The sequence below is a fragment of the Stegodyphus dumicola genome, chromosome 1, assembly GCF_044657685.1.
Source record: "Stegodyphus dumicola isolate Sdum_Otavi_A_Nest chromosome 1, ASM4465768v1".
Classification (NCBI taxonomy): domain Eukaryota; kingdom Metazoa; phylum Arthropoda; class Arachnida; order Araneae; family Eresidae; genus Stegodyphus; species Stegodyphus dumicola.
Window position 1 is genome coordinate 69,226,398 of NC_140768.1, and position 21,198 is coordinate 69,247,595.

Genomic DNA, 21,198 nt, shown 5'->3' on the forward strand with positions numbered 1-21,198 from the left:
TTAATATTAAGTTTATTTTTAGATAACAGATACACTTTTTATTCCTGAAATAAAAGTACTATTTCCTACACTATGAATTTCTTGCTAAAAAGTGTACATTACTTCAAGTCTGAGAATATCGTATTTTGTATAATAAGTTTACATTTAGTTTAGTACACCCATTTCATCCTTCTTCATGAACCATATTTCAGATATTCGAAATTATTGGAAAATGTACATAAACTTCATGATATTAAATATTAGTGTAATATTAGCAGTTATTTAAATAAAAATAATAATGAAACATTTTGTACCACTTCTTAAATTTCAATAAATTTATACAAATATTATCACTATATTTTTCTTTTAATGATACTGCAAGTTACATTTTAATAACTATATTTATTACATAAGTATTTCAAGAACAATAATAATGTTTCTTCAATTACCTGAGCACATTTCTTGCATTTTTTCTTAATTACCTTTGAAAATTACTAAAATTTGGTAAATGATTCATTTAACAAAAGTCAAATTTGCAATAGTAATATTTTTTCATTCTATTGTGTTTTACTTGTTGTTTTTATCATATTTATTTTTTGTTAAGTTTGCTTCTAGTCTGCTTCAACATTTTCCAAATAAAAGTTAATACACATATAAAATAATTATTCATCGATTTCACACATATTTACAAAGGTACTTCCAATTCCAGCTGTCAAAGTAACATGTGCTGGATGTAAACAAAAGTGCCACATCCTTTAGTCTATTGAAAGCTCAAAAGGACTGTGCCAACCATGGATGAAAAAGGTGTCTCCTTTTAAGACACAATAACACGCCGAATAAATACTAATTCAGAAGTCAAACAACAAAAATCAGCGTTATACCTACAAAATTTTCACAGGACTAGTTTCGATGGTTTTACCGAACCATCATCTTCAGCTGCAAAACCGCAAATGAACAAGATAGGAAATAATGATTAGATAAGATAAGAAAGCCTGGACAAGAATAAGCAAGTGGTGCCATCTGTTGGCGAAAAAAGAACTAAAACATAATTTCTCTAAAAGCCGAAGGCAAATTTGGATTGGAATTAGGATCGTTAACTAGAACAGAAAGATTTTTATGAATGTGAAATGCCTCTAGAAAATCCAGTTCTCCAATGGAAGATGTTTTTTGAATAATTTTGGCAGCAGAAAAATTGAAAGTGTGATTTTCGGACCAACAATGTTGAGCAACAGAAGACTTCTGTGTTTCCTTTTTTCTAACATATGCCTCATGTTCTTTGACGCGAAATTTTAAGGCTCTCCTAGTTTGGCCAATGTAAATTAAACCACACTGGCAAGGAATCCTATAAATACCCCAGGAATTCATATCCGGAATGGGGTCCTTGAGTATAGAAGTTGGAATTTTATTGATGGGAGAATAAACAACCCGAAAGTTAAACTTCTGCAAAATATGTGCAACTTTATAGCTAATTGATGGAAAGAAGGGAATGACAACAGAATTTTTATAATCTCCTAAAATAAGAGTGTGGCTTTTAGTGTGTTGAGATGAGAATTTTTTAACTTCTTGATTAATAATGTTGGGTGAAAAGCCCCTGTCAATAGCTATTGCTTTTAAATAATTTAGTTTGGAGGAGCAAACTTGAAGAGCACGGAAAACATAGGAATAAAATGAAGCTAACTTTTGTTTAGTCGGATGACATGATTTAAAGTGTGGTGGAAGGCAAACCGATGAAGGTTTACGGTAAACTGTAGTACTGAAGTTGGATGTGTTACGTGTGACCAGAATGTCGAGAAACGGAAGAGAATTGCAAGTCTCAAGTTCAAAAGTGAACTGAATAGCAGGATCAATAGAATTCATTGTTGAAAGAACTCTATTTAAATCATCTTTATTACCTTCAAACAGGGTAAAAGTATCGTCTACGTAGCGGAACCATGCCGGGAAGTTTAAAGTTTCAAACAATTTTGATTCATAATAATGCATGTAGATATCAGCCAGGATGGGACTGAGGGGGCTTCCCATGGCTAATCCCTCAGTTTGCTTGTAATATTTATTTTGGAAAACAAAATGTGTTTGTTTCAAACAGAGTTGAGTGAGAGAAATTAGCTCATCAATTTCGATGCAAGAGAAATGAAATTCGCGAAGTCTGGTTTCTAGACATCTTAATGCACCCTCCACTGGGACATTGGTGAATAATGATTTTACATCAAAAGAAACCATGAGTAAATTACGAGGAGAAATGTTTTTAACCTTTTTTACAAACTCCATTGAATTTGATAAAAAATTCAATAGAGTTTGTAAAAAAGGTTAAAAACATTTCTCCTCGTAATTTACTCATGGTTTCTTTTGAAATCTTCGCAAATCATTTCAAGCAACTTAAAACATTCGCTTATCCCATCTGTTGCGAATTGTGCCAGATTATATGCTCTTCCCAAAATTCATAAAAGTGGTATTCCTTTCCGCCCTATTGTATCAAATTTAGGTACTGCCTCTATCCAGCTAAATATTTAGTTTCTAGATTTTCCACTCTATTAGACAATAACATTTACACCATAAAAAATTCAATAGAGTTTGTAAAAAAGGTTAAAAACATTTCTCCTCGTAATTTACTCATGGTTTCTTTTGATGTAAAATCATTATTCACCAATGTCCCAGTGGAGGGTGCATTAAGATGTCTAGAAACCAGACTTCGTGAATTTCATTTCTCTTACATCGAAATTGATGAGCTAATTTCTCTCACTCAACTCTGTTTGAAACAAACACATTTTGTTTTCCAAAATAAATATTACAAGCAAACTGAGGGATTAGTCATGGGAAGCCCCCTCAGTCCCATCCTGGCTGATATCTACATGCATTATTATGAATCAAAATTGTTTGAAACTTTAAACTTCCCGGCATGGTTCCGCTACGTAGACGATACTTTTACCCTGTTTGAAGGTAATAAAGATGATTTAAATAGAGTTCTTTCAACAATGAATTCTATTGATCCTGCTATTCAGTTCACTTTTGAACTTGAGACTTGCAATTCTCTTCCGTTTCTCGACATTCTGGTCACACGTAACACATCCAACTTCAGTACTACAGTTTACCGTAAACCTTCATCGGTTTGCCTTCCACCACACTTTAAATCATGTCATCCGACTAAACAAAAGTTAGCTTCATTTTATTCCTATGTTTTCCGTGCTCTTCAAGTTTGCTCCTCCAAACTAGCCCTTGATGAAGATTTAAATTATTTAAAAGGAATAGCTATTGACAGGGGCTTTTCACCCAACATTATTAATCAAGCAGTTAAAAAATTCTCATCTCAACACACTAAAAGCCACACTCTTATTTTAGGAGATTATAAAAATTCTGTTGTCATTTCCTTCTTTCCATCAATTAGCTATAAAGTTGCACATATTTTGCAGAAGTTTAACTTTCGGGTTGTTTATTCTCCCATCAATAAAATTCCAACTTCTATACTCAAGGACCCCATTCCGGATATGAATTCCTGGGGTATTTATAGGATTCCTTGCCAGTGTGGTTTAATTTACATTGGCCAAACTAGGAGAGCCTTAAAATTTCGCGTCAAAGAACATGAGGCATATGTTAGAAAAAAGGAAACACAGAAGTCTTCTGTTGCTCAACATTGTTGGTCCGAAAATCACACTTTCAATTTTTCTGCTGCCAAAATTATTCAAAAAACATCTTCCATTGGAGAACTGGATTTTCTAGAGGCATTTCACATTCATAAAAATCTTTCTGTTCTAGTTAACGATCCTAATTCCAATCCAAATTTGCCTTCGGCTTTTAGAGAAATTATGTTTTAGTTCTGGTTTCGCCAACAGATGGCGCCACTTGCTTATTCTTGTCCAGGCTTTCTTATCTTATCTAAACATTATTTCCTATCTTGTTCATTTGCGGTTTTGCAGCTGAAGATGATGGTTCGGTAAAACCATCGAAACTAGTCCTGTGAAAATTTTGTGAATTAACGCTGATTTTTGTTGTTTGACTTCTGAATCAGTAAAGGTAATTTTATATGGGAGTTTTCGGAAATTCTCAAGTGAAGTGCAGCTCTGAGACCATTGAAAAGGATAGATAATCTCAGGTAGCAAGAACTGAAAGAGATGAATGTAAATCAGCTGGTCAATTTTACTCTTCTTGGACCATTCTTTAATTAGCATAAGAAATTGGTTGGCTGAAGGCTAAAATATTATTTCATTATGATTTGTGCATAAGAAATTATTTCATTATTATCTGTGTATCAATAAATTAAATGTCGATGGGAAAAGTAAGCTGAATTTTCTCTTGATTTGAAAAATATAAGTGTCAAGACAAATTCTCTGATGAAAAAATTTAGTTGCGATCTCGCTTGATATTTCGTCATAGACTCTTTCAACGCCCAAAAAGATGAGAAATTCGTTAGAAAGTAACTTTAAAAACAAACCAACCAACAAACAAAAAATGCCTTTTTCTAAATGTGACGAACGTATAAGACAATGCGTTAAAGTTTAAACAATATCATAATCTAAGAGGTTTTTCGATGGAAGGATATTACGAGAGAAAGCTGTCGATTTCGCAATAAATTTGCCATAGCAATGAATTTCAGCAAAAAATGATGGCTTGAATGCTTGAAAAGTAGACGTGGCCATTGTTTGTGGAAACCTTTGGAAGACGCCAGTACATTTGTTTCTTAAAGCGCTTTGCTAGCAGTGGAAAATACGAGTTTTCTTCTTTTGCTTCAGGATAGATAAGACAGAACCGTTACACTCAAAAACGTTGGCCAACCATAATTAACCGCTGGGAAGATTAACGTAATTAATAAAGTACTCGTGAATGACTGAAAACCAGTGAATGACTGAAACTCGTGAATGAAAATTCATTTGTTGTCTCGCATACAATCTGAGGTATCTGTGCAAATCTTATTTTCTGTGCCATGTTCTGCTTTGTTTAATAGATGAGCAGGAAGAGAAAGTCTTGTATAGTAATAAATTTCAAACTACAGATGATCATGCTTGCTGAAAAATTCTAATGAAAAATAAGTTCAAGATTAGAGAAAGCCAGGTGCAAATTTTGGCAATATCAAATCTTTTGCTTAGGCAGCAATACAATGCCAAAAATAAAACAATTCATTTTCATGAAACAAATATATTTAATTAAAAAATTTTTTTCATAAACTTAAGAAATATAAACTAAAATAAAAAAATTACAATATTTTATGATTTAATGCTTATGTCAAGTTAAGGGAAAAGTACCTATGCTCTTTGCAAGATTAGCTAACTCATGAAATTTAGCTTTAGAAATTTTTCCAAAAATTCTTGGCTTATGTTCGGAAATATACTGTATGTAGATTTTCAGAATCATAGCAGTTCATCTTCATGATTTTAAATGCCATTAAGAACAGGAAATGATTTCTGTTAGCAGTAGCAAAAATTAGCAAACAAATTTTCTTTAGCTTGGGATCAAAAATGTAATCAATGCCTTCTTTTAAAAAAATTCTGGTGCCACTGGCAATCAATCTAAACTCAACCGATTTTTGTGAAATTTAGGCAAAACATTCAAGTTTGAAAATCCATTGCTATCAAAATTGAAAGAAATTTTCACCTTGTGATAAAAAACCTGAAATTTACTAAGACTTGACTTACACTGGTCTTTGTTTTACCATAAGTAACCAGTTGATTCAGTACAGTTTCAATTAGAGAACTGTAAAACTGTTTTCAGATGATACTGAAATTGTCACTGGCTTTGTCTACTTTTGTTATTGTCAACTTTTTAAATTCTAAAATCTGCTTCTTTAAATCAGTTTCACTTTTCCATTCCAAGAATGTCTTCATTGATAGATTTTATTGTCACTAATTTTAAAAAGAAAATCATTAATGTTGTCTTACATAACAACAATGTTGTCTTACATTACAATGCTGTAAAAGCAAAATGAATTGTTAAATTTGGTAACAGGCCACAGAAAGAATTATGAAAAGTCACAGAAAGTACTTATATAACAGAATTTCACTTTAGAATTTGTAAATATCAAATAATTTTATGAAATTAAAATTATGCAAAATATAATTTGTGAAACTTACAAACTGTCCTCTTCTTCTTTATCATTATGAAGCATGCTAAATCTTTCAGAATCCACAGCTTCAAATATTTTTTCCTTCTTCTTGCTTGGTACACTACTCTCATCTAAACTGTCCTCAGATTCGGATTCATCTTCACCTTCATCCTCATCATCTTCAGACTCATCCTCTTCTTCTGAAGATGTATAATCAGCCTTGTTGGTTTCTTCCTCCTATAATAGTACGACAAAATGTTAAGTCCTCAACCAATGCAATTTTACAATAATAATAATAATAATAATAAAACAATAACAACAGACTTAGAACTCATGGCAATTGATAAAAGCCCCACTGCCAAGAAAACAAGCTTGTTTTAAATGCCAGTGCATGTTTCTGAGAATAATGTGTCATTGCAGAAAATGGGCATTTAATACTTTTCCATCTAAAAATACTCTCAGATGCAACTTACTAGGAAACCCTATTCTTAATTAATGATGGGATAGAGCTGAACATCTTGCAATTACTGATGCTCAAGGCCATTTGGCCAATGAAAGATGCACTCTGATCCCACCCATGAATGGTTATATTCCCAAATATGCAGTTCAGCACTGAGAGCATTATGTTAATAAGCATTATATAGATATTTTTAAACATTTATTGAAACTGATTTAACCATTACAGTTATGCAAAAGTACTATAAACAGAGAAGAGAATATATGTAAGAATACATATATACAGAAAGAAAGAAATCTATTTATAATTAAGCAAAAATCAATCCCAGTCTGCCATTGGTTTAATGAAAAACTCTATGCATTTTGAGGAGAATAAATATAGAACTTTTTTTAAGAGAAAAATATACCCTTATGTGGATTAGAAATGCATCATTCAAATAATTAAAAATAAAATAATTTATAAAATAGGAAATAAAATCATTTATCAAACAAATTAGAAATCAAAAATGTGAGAAAAAAGCAAGACGTGATTTTTAGAAGCTTTGGTAAAAAATGGGTCAAACTAACTTTATGAATTAGCATTGATTGATTTTGGTGAATACAAAAGTCTTTACAAATATCTAATTACCCAAGTGAAATCTTATGACAAAAGCTTGAAAAGTAACTGAAGAACCAAAACTGATTAGTTATTCACAATTTATTTTCTGTAGAACTTAAATTAATCAAACTTGGTTAATTCAAATCTTGCCTGAATTGGTTAGTAGAACTGAAAGTTTCTTCTACAAATTAATCTTAATTTTTCTCAATAAATTACATTATGGCAATTTGATTAATCACTAGATAATTATCAAATTGCCATAATGTAATTTATTGAGAAAAATTAAGATTCTAGTGATAAATTATCTAGTAATATTGAAATTACCATATTTATTCAAATAATATGTCCTTGAACAACACATGTGCCCCATACTTTTATAGGCCTTTATGACACAAAAAGGTAGCTATATGATTACTCTGCAAACCATGCAAGGGAGGGTGCAACAAAATATCTTTATCAAAGACATTTATTTCTCATTAAACAAATATAAAAAATAATTTAAAACATATTTTTTATATCTATCAAAACTCTCATTTATTATACCCTTGTTAGAACTCTCTTCTAATTTATCCCAAAATAGTGCATTTATACATCCATGCTGTTTTATTATATTCACACATCATTTCAATTTCAGACTGTTTCAGATTATTACCTCTGCCTCTAAACCCAAATGGTGATGAACAATGTGTTAGTTGTGTTAAACTCATTTAAAAATAAACCAGTCTCAGACGTGCAAGATATCTGTCAGTCAATTTTGTGAATTCTCAAACATCATATTTTTTACATTGTAACCCTTATTTTCTTTATAATCCTATCAGTAATAAAAATTGCACGGTTGTTTTGAAGAAAGGATATCAACGAAATTTACCAGTTCCTGCGTCAAGATTGTAATAAGCAGTCAAATATACAAAACAGTCAAAAGTCTATAGAAAGGGGGAAGAAGCAAAAAACCTCTTTTGAGAAAAGATCATTGGTTTGCATGATGCTTTGCTAGAATGCTTAGCTTGAGTGTTAGTTGGATGTGCTTTGTATAGCAAAGAGCCAGTTATTTAAAGAAAAGTTTAAATGACTGCATGCTATTCTAGATTCTAGATATTTCCCATCTTCTTCACTTAGCTGATTATACTAACCATGCTGACTAATTTTTCATACTGACACAGGCTTTATTTTTTTTTCTCATGTTCTTAATTCTATACTCTGTATATTCTTACAGACTTTTATTGCAGAAATGCCCGAACCATTGCTCATGAGCCACACATAACTCACAGTGCACATCTAGTCCCTTCTCAGTCTAAAAAACTCAAATGCTAAAAGGGAAAGAGAAAATAAAATTCCAGTTACAACACACATTCATATGCACATCTGACAAACTAACACTGTGTGGCAGCATTGCTCTCAGTATTTCACACACCATCATTGATGTCACAGTGGATTGCTTCAGATTGAATTGAATGCTATTTTTTATTTGTCGATCCTTAAGCGTATCTTTGATATGCAACATCCAGTTGTTTTGCAGCATCACCGTCAGTCACATGTTATAGCCTGCATGAAACACACACCTTTGAATATGAAGTTGAGCATGAAGTATCTGATTTGATGGTTTCATACAAGCATTAATATTTGCTATGTATGTTAATCATTTTTTAAATTGATATTAATAATTTTGTAGTTGCCCTAATCATGCATCATATGAGCCAGGAAAAAATGTACCTCAATTATAATGTTAATGATAATTTTAAGAACCAATATATTTGCTTGATTTGAACTTCAATAGTTTATGTGAGAACGCAATACATTTTCAACAATTCTTAATAAACATGTAGGAGTCCAACCTTTTATCTAGCAGCTAAGTGTGTAGGAACCTCATGAACAAGTAAGCGAATAATCACTTTAGTTCAGAAACAAAAAAAAAAAACGTAAAACTTAAGAAGGGTTAATTATCCTTCATTTCTCAAAATAAGAGCTTCACAGTTGGCTCCTTTCTCAGAGCATACAACAAAGCCTTCACTTGGGCTTGAACTTAAAGTAATAAGAAATAAAACTTAACTAAGGTTTAACTAAAAAGATATAGCTGAAGCTATAAAGATTTCTAAGTAGTTGGCCCCTAAACATCAACTAAGCTTGTGAAGCTATCAAGAGTCCAAGATACTGCCGAGCATAGTAATAGCTTAGACAGAGTGTAGCCAGAAAGAAAGCGTATGCTAGTCAGAAACTCTGGCTCTCTAACAAAGTCAGTGGAATTTCGACTTAAATACCGCTCTTATTCATTTGCACAAAGCGCGGTTCTAAAAACACATTCTGGTAAGAAATTGTAAGCTAAAATTAGAAGGACAGGAAAGTAGCTTTAACTAAAGATAATTTTTTAAACTTAGGATAAACCTTACAAACATTCTACTAAATATCCTCTTAACAGCAATCTACAGAAAAATGTAAAGTGAAAGAATTGAAAAGCATATCCATTGCCCAACAATCAATTTTACCAAGTCCTTAAATAAAATACAGTTTGCTACAATTGCATCATTTAAGGCTACACATAAACAGTTCAAAGGTCAAGATCCAGACTTATTGAGACTTCGGCAATTTCCACTTTGAGATTTTTCTTGATTTCAATTTCAGATAATTTCAGATTAGATCATCAGTTTCACAATAAGATGATATGTAAAATTTATAAAATTAAAAATTTGAACTAGTAGTTTAGGACATAATGAAGCATTTCTGACTTAAGGGAATTAAAATTCACAAAACAAGCTGAATATTTATTTCTTTGCTTTATTAAACATTTCTTTTAATGTAAGTTGAAGTTGCTTCCTTTTTTTCGCTAATACTTTCTCTTTAATTCTATAAATAGATATTACTTGTTGTACAGTTTTTAAGTTCCACTGTTCAAATCTTGCAACTGCTTAGTCAAGAATTTCCATTTTATTGTCAACTGAAATTTTTTTGTTCTCAAGAACTTCTCTGTCACCTTCTTCACTACTGATAGCAGTATTTTTTGCATTTAGAACCACAGCACAGATTCACCATCCATTACTTGACTGATGATGGAAGCTTTATCATTCCAAAAGAAAGAAGTGTTAAGAAGTAATGCTATACTAGAAAAACTTCTGACATAGCATCATTTCTTAACACCTCTCCACCTTTCTTCACAAATTCCATTAACTGGAAAATTTCACTTTTTGTTTGCAATATCTGAAGAAGCTTCAAATTCACAATGAGTATCTCAGTGAGTATCCATTATATATTACTGGCAATGTATCATAAGACTGGCCATTAAAAACAAGTTGTTCCACTCCATTTTGTCTTTCTTCTACTGCATGCTGACACAGTTAAGCCTGAATTATATCAGTTTAGTTACTTATTATAGTTTTGCCTATTTCCTGCACTTGTTTAAAATTTACCTGAAACCTGATAAAATAAATTCCCACATATACTTAAGGCTTATTCAGGGCTGGCACTAGACATTTAGAGGCCCAATGCAGTATCTACAGATCCTAAATTCTGCTGCCAAGCATCTCTCTAAATTGTACAAATTTTGCAACTCCAGTGACTTCCCAAATTCTAAAGATTTTGCCATGCATTAAATTCTGTTGCTCGATGTTTCTCTAAATTCTAAAGCTATTGACTTTCCTAAATTCTGTCGCACATGCTTTGCAATAATAATAAGTTCAATTCAAACAGCACTAAATGTAATTTTTTTGCCAAAGAATATCATTTACAAAATCTGTTTTTTTGTATATGAAAAGAAATTTTAGTTAAATTTCTTCTCTTCAATATCCAACACTTATCCACAAAAGTAGCTAAGTCTGTAATCATCACCAAATGTAATGTTTTGTTACCATATATTTTGGCAGTGGTCTCAAATTCAAGTTGCCCGTGGCCCACATATGCATAAAACATGAGCCATAATTATTTTTAATAAAATAAAAAATATTTTAAATAATTGTTTAATTTTACTTGCTAAGTATTTTTCATGCATATACATGAATACTCTTTAGCTAATTAGTGCTTCTCAAAATTTATCTACACAGACAACACATAAGTACAAGAAATATCAAACAAATATTTAAAACCATTTATAACTCTAATTAAATATATGTTATTTCTCCCTTTAAAATTATTAACATACCATATTAAATTATGAAAATATTTACCTCCAAAGTTTTCATTTGATCTGACATGGAAATAATGTTGACCTTTTTCTTATTTGTTTTTTCCACAGTTGATTTGATTCGAGCGTATTCTTCATCTGTTTCATTGATCTTAAAATCTGGATTTTTAAATAAATCTTTGAAACGTTCATCTTCAAATGGAGTAGGCACCTTTAAAATTTTCCAAAATGTTTAGTTATTGCTATCAGTCAGTTTTAAAATATATATGAAATCAATAAAAATATGTGTCTTATAATTAGATAAATACGTTTTTATTTCTAATTATTAAATTTCTCTAATGTTTAACAGTTAAAAGAATAAAAATGAAACATAAAACCATAAAATATAAAAATTACCTGAAGTTTTTCATTGACTTTCTTTTCCAACAGTTTTTGAGCATATTCTCTGTTAACATTTGGTAATTCCTGATGAAAGTAAACAATATATAAGATCATTATATTGCATATTTACACAAATATAAAAACAAAGGATTATAAGAACTAATTCATAGAAACATGCAGTTAGTATGATAAGGTGAGCACTCTGTAAAATGATCACCCACCACTCCAGATAACTTTATTCCTTGGTGTAGATGGATCTCTTTAAAGAGGATAGCAATTAGTGATTATCAATATGTACAATGAATTTACACTATTTAAAGTATTTAAAAATCTGTTAAAGAAAAATACTAAAGTACAGTATGTCAATTTATTAATATGCTATATAATATTAACTATTTATTAATCATTATATTTTTAATTCATATTTTCACTGTATTACATAAAAATTTTCATTAAAAATATTTTAAATTTAAAAATTCACATTTAAATAATATAAATATTTAAATGTAAAACTTTTCAAAAATTATAAAACATATTTATTAATTTTCTTTTAGGTACACATAAAGATTTTTGTAACTTACTTCAACGACGACTTGGTTCTTTCTTTCCAGCTCAATTTTATTATGAACCATCTTTTTCTTCAAATCTTTATATGCCATGGGCTGTATTATAGCTCTCGCCTATAATAAATACTCATATCACTTCATGTTTAAACATAAAATGATCAAAAATTATACATACATAACAATTGAAACTAAAAAAAAAAAAAAAAAAAAAAGATGAATTGGGAAGGATAACAGAAATGTACTTTAATAAACGTGACATGGCTTTTTCTCATTTTTATACATATTCATTATTTTCATTATATGCAATAATTGTAAATATACTACAGTGTTGGCTTAAGATACAACAGCAAGAAATTATTGCAAGAATTCACATTTACAGGCAAGTTATTCAGAGATGTAGACATAATCAGGGTTCATAGCCACATTTTAGTTAAAAAAATAAGCACCTATAAGCCCTTTTTAAGCACATTTTAGGGGAAAAAAATAAGCACCTGTCTAATTACATTATACACAACTGCATAACCTTAAAAGAAAAATAAGACTTGTAATTTAAAATATGAGAAATTCAGTATTTATTAAGAGAGAATGAGCATTACTCAGCCATGGAAAACAATTACATACTTTTTTTTAAATTTTAAATAACAGTTCAATTTACAGAACTAGTTTACAATGACAGGAAAAAAAAACTATGCAGAACTAAACTATATTACAAGATTTAATGATGAAATTTCAGTTCAAAATAGAGGAAATAAATAATAATAAGGCATATTTATTCTATTTGCTTGGAAATTAATAATAAATGCAATTTATTTTTCCACTCATATTGATATTTAATTAATTTAAATCTAAATTCTGAACATTTTCTAAATTTTCATTGTATATCAGTTTTCCCTTAACAGATATTGCAAGCAAAGCAATTTAAGTGAAAAAGAGGAACATTTCTGAAATCAGAAGACAGAAATTTGCTTCATGCAGTCATCCTTTAACAGTAAAAGCTTAACTAGCCGCATACTTGAAAATTGGCAAATATTCGGACAGTCAAGCGTAACTTGAAAAAGAGGAGCGGAGGGGGGGGGAGACTGTAGCCGTTCTTTAGATTGTTTCACTAAATAAATCCTTTTGACATTTCAATATGTGCATCACATAAAAACAAACCAACAGAACAGAAAAATATTCTTAGCAAGCACAGTAAACTCTTTTAAGTGTTCATAAACAAATCTCGGACCGAACATCAAAATAAATTATCTCTACAAAATATCGCAAATGTTATTGTGCAATACATGCGCAATACGTGCGCCATAATTCTTCCCTACATGATATTATGCAATCGGAATTAACAGCTGCCAGTATTGGGAGAATAAAGAACTAAATAAAGGAAAAGAAAGAGACCTACCAATCTGGGGTGTTTTTCATTTAAATTTTGAACAGACTGCGATAAATTTCCGGAATAGAATCATTCTTCACTTGGGTTGGTAGACTGCAGAACTTTTAGTCCTATTCAATCCAGATTGAAAAGTGACGACAAAAAGAAAAAAAAAGAAAAGAAAGAAAGAAAGAAAAGAAAGAAAAGAAAAAGAAAAGGGTCCGTTGCTTGTTTTGCAGCGAACTGTAACAGTTTCAATATTCGAGATTTTGCGAAGAAAGGGGAGAACCTCCCAACTTTCCTACTGCATAATGTACTGGCCAAAAAAATGAAATTATTTTGACTATTTGATTACTTTCCCTTTATTTAAGCCATTCCGAATATTATTCCTTAGAAAGCTAATCTGTGTTAAAACACAACCATTTTTGGAAGTTTACTATACTTCAGCATTTACTGCAACTATGTTATAAACATTCATACATATACTCATAATATAAGCATAACGATCATAATAAACACGAATATGAACTGACCAAGCGGAACGAGAATGCAAATTATTAAGATCTTGATAGAAATTCAAACGTGTGTAGTATTTGGGTGGAAGGAAAAGAATGCCGAATGTACCGGAATTTTCTACTGCTTTCGCAATTCTTTGACCAACAGAATGATGGGCACCTGTCTGTACTCTCCACGCACACCAAAAGTTATGTTAATGCACAGAAAGGGGGAAAAGCTATTTCCGGGAATATGATGCACCATCTGACATTCCATATTAGGAAGAAAAGTTGTTTATTTAGTTTCGGCTTTGGTATGGGGAAAAATTGCGCGTTCATGTAAAAAAAGAGCACTAAAAACAAAAAAAAATAAGGCCTTTAAAGAAAAAGTAAGCACCTATAAAGGCCTTTATATTTTATTTTCAAATATAAGGACATATAAGCACTTATAAGGACCGCTACGAACCCTGATAATTAACTATTTGAGTAAAAGTATGGATGCACATCCTATACTTTTCATCTAAACTGAAACAAAAACTTTATTATTCATTATTATTATTATTACTCGTTTTTTACTCAATTTTCTTAACAAGAGCTTAAACCCTTCAAAATATGTGTAAATTTATGGAATGTTAATGTATATAAATGCATACATGGTTAAGGTGGGTTATTATTAATATATGTAAAAATGGCATAAAAATCCCAGAGTGACTCAGTTATAAAATATATATATATATATATATATATATATAGCATCTGAGGACTAATTTTAGCATTGGACTGAAAACTATTAACAAATTTCTGTGACTTTTTTAATATCTATTTTTTTTTTTTTTTTTTTTTTTTGGTATTTAACTTTTTTCTGCATCTTTTACACTGGTTATTTTTAAATACATATTTTACTGAGAATTACATATAGATACATTTCTATACATTTTATTGTATAGAAGTATTTACAAAATGTTATGAGACATATTATATTATATTATATTTCACACTTAAAAATACTGAACAAGGGATACAAAAGCTCCCACACCAATACAACTTCCCTGAAAAGTAAACAAGTACATGACTCATGATGCTTTTTTGTCTATACTATCTTGTAAATGACTTTAAAAGATACATTGATACCAAAGACACTGAATAACATATTCACTTATTTATTCAGAATTCTTTCTGGCCAGAGAAGTATTTATCTCAGGATGTGTGCTTATGAGTTAAGAGCCTTGTTCTCATGCACCTTTCATGGAAGTAAGAAAATGTGGATCAAGTTCAATATCATATTCAAATTTTTAGCCATGTATTTATACATGTTTTCTGCAAGATTAAATGCGCTTTCTGCAGGATTTATGTGCTTTTAGTAATGTCTTACATATTAATGCTGAATTAAGTATAATATCTTATGCTTTGAGGCTAGTAATAATAACAATAATATAATTCAGGCTGGTAATATTAATATCTTAATAAAATTTCGCAACTTTAATACATTTTCTGCAATACAGAAAGATGTATAGGTAAACTGATAGCTCATATATTCAAGAATTAATAATAATTACTTTATTATACAAGCGGATATCCATAAAATATCCATGCATGTATGCTCGGAGTAAGCTTGTACCTTGCAAATGGTCCAAATGCAGTTCTTCAAGTTCTTTCTTTGTGACAAATTTATAATCATCATAAACTGAAAAAAAAAATTATTAATTAACACATAAAATAAGAACTAAGAACTGCTTCAAAATATAGCATAAAATGCCAAATGCTATTCAGATTCATAATAGTTCAAACAAAATGTTCTTTCCATATGCAGAACTGTTATTTCAGCTAGATTATTTTAGTCATCTAGATATAAATTGTCTCTTTCTCTTTCATAAACAAAGTAATGTAGAATGACCCTTATTTTTATATCAATGATAAGAATACAGAATAAAAGCTGAGAAATGTTTTAGCTTATTTTCCTTTAAGATATACTACATAATAAAAAAAAAAAAAAAAAAATCGATGTATCAAGAAGGAATCATCTGATTGCTTTGAAATTTTGTATGCATAAATTTTTTGACAAAATATGCAAATGATTAAAATTTGGTGTCCAATGAATGAATAGTGCGATTTCCAGTGCAGCAGAACTGTGCATCCAGCAGATGTATATAAGGAGCTTTTTGTGAACTGTTGTTAAAAATTTCTGTTCATTGCAAATTAGAATACCTTTCAACAACTGAAGAAGTGCCTTGCTGCAGCATTCGAGCTCATTATGAGCAACTGTCAGAGTTTGAAAGAGGTCGTAGCATTAGACTGGAAGAGGCAAGTTGGGCAAATCAGAGAATCACTCAACATATGAGTCGAAGCAATGCAGCGATTAGAAGATGCTGGTAAGAATGCATGGACAATGGCAGATTTCAGCGTCATGATGATAGTGGTCGACCTAGGACCACAATAGATCAGGAAGACAGAGTGATTGTCAAATCAGCTGTCACAGCGCCTGATTCATAGCTATCAACCATCAGACGTGCGATCCACACGAGTGTCCACCATGATCTTTCACAGATCATTCATGATAGAACGAAATTTACACTTGTACCGATCGTTACACTACGGCCACTCACACTTGCACACTTTTGAATTACAGTGGTGCTTAGCTCGATCAAGTTGGAATGATGCTGATTGGGCATGTATAGCCTTTAGCGACAAATCTCACTTCTAACTGTGTCGTGACAATCATCGATGACGTGTATGGAGATGCCCAGAGCAGTGTGCCAATCCTTTTACTATTGCATGCCAAACAAGCCCTCAACCAGGAGTTATGGTCTGGGGTGCCATTTTCCATGATAGCTGGAACTCTTTGGTTGTCATTAGAGGCACACTTACAGCACAGCAATACATCAATCTGTTTTGCTTTTGAAGTACCCTGGCCTTATTTTTCAGCAAGATAATGCTAGATTACATATGGCACATGTTACTATGAATTGTCTTACAGCTTATCAAACACTTTCTTGGCCAGCCAGATTTCTCTTCCATCGAGCATGTCTGGGATAAAATGGGAAGGCAACTGCATCTACCAGGGAATGTTGATTACCTAGCTCAACTATTGGAGCAAATTTGGCAAGAAATACTGCAGGAGACCATCCAGGAGCTGTATCAGTGTATGTCATGCCGCATGCCAACTTGCATTCTAGCTAGAGGTAAGTCAACACTTTATTGAGCTTGTTACCTTGTAAATATGTAACTCTGAAATAAATCATCCCATTGTTCTGAAATTTTACTCATTTTTTATTCTGTACATAATCTTCATATTCACTAATTTTTGTCTCCATTGGACAACGCCTTCTTGCTGAGTCAATTTTTTTGTTATAGAGTGTATTATCTAAATTCCCAATTTTTCAGGCATGGTTATACACTAGAAAAATACAGATAATCTAATCAAAAATTGTTGTTAATGCAGGAATTTCATAAAATGAGCTGTTCAAAGATTTTGGACAAATTAGCTGTAATATACTATTTAAAATAGGTTTTAATTAAAATAATATAAAAATTACATAAAATTTAGTTCACTCTCCTTCTGGAAAAAGGCTGCTGTAATACTCTTTTCAGAATCCAGTTAATTTTTTTCAAAACAATAAGGCAATAAATAATATAAATAAAATAATATAAAAATCACATAGATTTTAGTTCAGAGTATTAAAAGTATTACAGCAGGCTTGTAAAAAGACTGCTGTAATACTCTTTTCAGAATCATGTTCAATGTTTTTCAAAACAATACGGCAAACACTGCAAAAAGGTATCCAATTAAACTTATTTAGCTATTACTCCATTCCAGGTACTGAGAAAAATTACAGTACATAAATTTGATTCAAAATATGAAGAATTTTAAAATACAGAGTTTAATTTAATAAATCAAATACATCTAAAATAAATTATACTGTGTAAGTATAAATACATAAAGCACTATAATCATACCAGCATCTTGCTTTGATTCTTCAAGCTCCTCGGTTATATTATCCAAAAAGCAACACCACTGTGGAGCTGGGCCAATACTCTATAAAAATTAAAATGAGCAATTAAAGTTTATATTAAATATATGGTTTTTAAATTAGCAGCACTCCTGTTAATGAAAATATACACATACCTATATATAATTAAAAAGTAATGATCCTTTTGGCAAATGATTTACATAAATAAGAATATAACTTTTCATACAAGTCTGGCTGAAATCTTCCTCCCACATGCATAATAAATAAATATCAATTAAAAGAAATCATGACAACTAATTTTCCATACTAGTAGTATATGTATATACATATCAGTAATGTATTATATGTTTAACAAAAGAATATATAGTGAGATGTCTTTATAATAATATCATATGGACCATGAAAAAATATTGTTGTAATGGGAGTAATCCTCATACCCACATCCCAAGGGATTTGGAAGCTTTGGTTGAACTACAAAATATTTTTAGTTAAGTGAGAAGAGAAACACACCAAAATAAAACACAAAATTAGGCACAACCTTCCATTTAGTGATTCTTCTTCTTTAGTTAAAATATATGGCAAACAGAAGGTTGTTGCTTTGTCTAATTTTATACTTTCAGTTAGTTCATTATCATAAGATTATTTCCACTTCATTTTTAAAATAAATACCTTCATTTAGGAAATTTTTACGGATGATAAAAATTTTATATATTAATTGTAAAAACACTTATATTAATTGTAAAAATTTTAAGATTAAATACAAAAAATATTAACTTAGTTGAATGAAATTAATCTAATGGGGGGAAATAGTTATTTTCACACGTTTACTATTTTTCTCAATAGATAGCATACTATATAGACTATTACACAGTATTAAATAAAATTCTTGTACCTTAGGTACAATAAAAAATATATATATATATTCTGTATCTCTTGTTCTAGTTAGCCAGTTGATGAAATTATATCTTCATATCTCAAAAATGTAACTTACATATATTAAAAATATAGCAGATTCATAGTAAAAGATTTTAAATAGCAGATTAATCGTAGAAGTTAAATATATAGTAGCATATATAGTAAATTTTAAAAAATATTTAAAAGTTAGAAAATTATTTTCTTCCCCTCCTGAAGAAGGACACCTAGCATTTGACCAGTCTCGACACTGACAGAGATTTAATCAACATCTACCCAAAGTTAAGTTGCTTTTTACCCTAACTTTAAATTTTAGATGTGTTTCTCTTCCATTTAGTTAGCAGTACTATGGCATAGTTACTAACATATAAAACAATTATAGTAACAAGTCAATTATATTTGTCTGGTAAATATAGAACAATTGTAATGTCAAATTCTCAGCAAATGCATAAAACAATTTATAGAAAAATTAAAGTCTATTTTTTATATTTGATACAAATGTCACTTTACTTTTTATTACCTTACTTTGTAATAACCCTATTAAATTATTTTTTTCGTGATCAGATTACAAAATGAGTTAAATTATACAAAACAAATAAATACAGTACAAAGTCTGTAATCCGGACCCGTCGAGACTTCGATTCCAGATTATAGATCATCAATTTAAATCTGGTAAGATGGCATGCAGAAATTATACAATAAAAATATGAAACCGTAATTTATGAAATAAAGAGCAATTACGATCTAAAGGGTATCAAAATTTACAAAAAAAAAAAAAGCTTAATATTTATTTGTTTACTTTATTAAACATTTCTTTCAATGTAAGTTTATTTAAGTTGCTTCATTTTTGTGCTAATATTTTCTCTTTAATTCTATAAACAAACATAACTTCTTGTTCAGTTACAAAGTTCCACTGTTCAAGTCCTGTAATTGCTGTGTCGAGAATACCAACTAACTTGTCAATCAAAATTTTTTTGTTTTCAATAAACTCTCTGTCACTTCACTATCAGAAGCAGTATTTTCTGGATCTAGAACCATACTACAGATTTCGCTGTCCATTAATTGATTGATGATTGGGGCATTATCGTCACAATAAAAAACTTCCATTATATCCTTTTCGTTTCTTATCGCTTCTCCACATTTCTTTACAAAATCCAATAACTGGAAAATTTCCCCTTTAGTTTGCGATGTCTGAAAACCTTCAAATTCGCAGCTATGACCTTCATCGTTTTCACCATGAAATATGGTAGCTGGCGATAAATTATGCCAAGTATTTTTAATGTATCTGGAAACACAACCTTGCACGATCTAGCGATGCACCACACAGCAGATTTTATGTTAAAAAATTTCTAAAAAGTCTTGCCATTGTTCAAGAAATTTAACATAGATTTTAAAAATGCTACTTTATATTTGATTTCAGCGTGTGCACTATTCCCATACCCATAGGCTGAATGATAGACGTACAATTTGGAGGAAAGAATAATACGGATAAATTATCTTTCACTAAAACTCAGTAAGCACCGAACAGTTGTCAACAATCAGGACTATTTTTGAGTCATCAGGTAAACCAACCAAATTCAAATGTCGCTGAGTCTCGGGTATAAAATGATTTTCAAACCAATCATTCATCAACGTTTGTGTCATCCATGCTCTTTTATTTCCACAATATATAACGGGGGAAATCGTTACTCCTTTAAACGCTCGAGGTCATGAATTTTTTTTCAATTACGAAAAGTTTGCACTTGTGCGTTCCTGCAGCATTTGTGCATGCTAAAATTGTTAGTCTCGCTTTGGAATCTTTGACACCAGTTGGAGCCTTTTCTGTAGAGGTTGCCATGGTATTTCACGGTACATATTACCAAAAAAGACCAGTTTCATCAGTGTTGTAAATTTTTTCTGGAGGTTACTGTTCAATAGTAATGAGTTCAATGAATTCTTCTGCAAATTGTTCAGCAGCTTCATTATCATCTGAAGCTTTTTCACCTGAAATTTTTAATTGTCTTACACCATGGCGATTTTTTTAATTTGGTTAACCAACTTGTTGAATATGTGCACTCAGTGTTTAAGTTCATTTCTTCATGAAATATTTTGGCTTGAGCCATTAGCATTGGACCCATCAATGGCACGCCCTCACCGCGACGCTGTGTGACCCATTCATCATCACTTTTAGCTTAACTAACCCTTTTTCTGTTATTCATTGAAAGCAGGGTGTCAGAATCCACAAAAAACTCAAAAAGTTCCTTTTTCTTTTTGCTTATGTCATATACACAGGGTTCGTACACATTTCTGCACATGAAAATTAAGGACTTTTAAGGACCATTAATGAAAAAAATTGAAGACCTATA

The 21,198-nt window shown here is 30.7% G+C and overlaps 1 protein-coding gene across 1 annotated transcript in view; it reads right to left on the reverse strand.

Annotated features, from left to right (window-relative positions):
• l(2)34Fd (nucleolar protein 10 lethal (2) 34Fd) overlaps window positions 1–21,198 on the reverse strand; it is a 75,870-nt gene that overhangs the window by 4,793 nt on the left and 49,879 nt on the right. The window contains exons 10-15 of the mRNA XM_085816145.1: window positions 17,928–18,006; window positions 15,530–15,657; window positions 12,132–12,230; window positions 11,566–11,634; window positions 11,213–11,380; window positions 6,036–6,244 (exon numbers count right to left, since the gene is read on the reverse strand). Of these exons, the coding sequence (XP_085672271.1) occupies window positions 6,036–6,244; window positions 11,213–11,380; window positions 11,566–11,634; window positions 12,132–12,230; window positions 15,530–15,657; window positions 17,928–18,006 (752 nt within the window). The remainder of the gene's footprint in view (window positions 1–6,035; window positions 6,245–11,212; window positions 11,381–11,565; window positions 11,635–12,131; window positions 12,231–15,529; window positions 15,658–17,927; window positions 18,007–21,198) is intronic.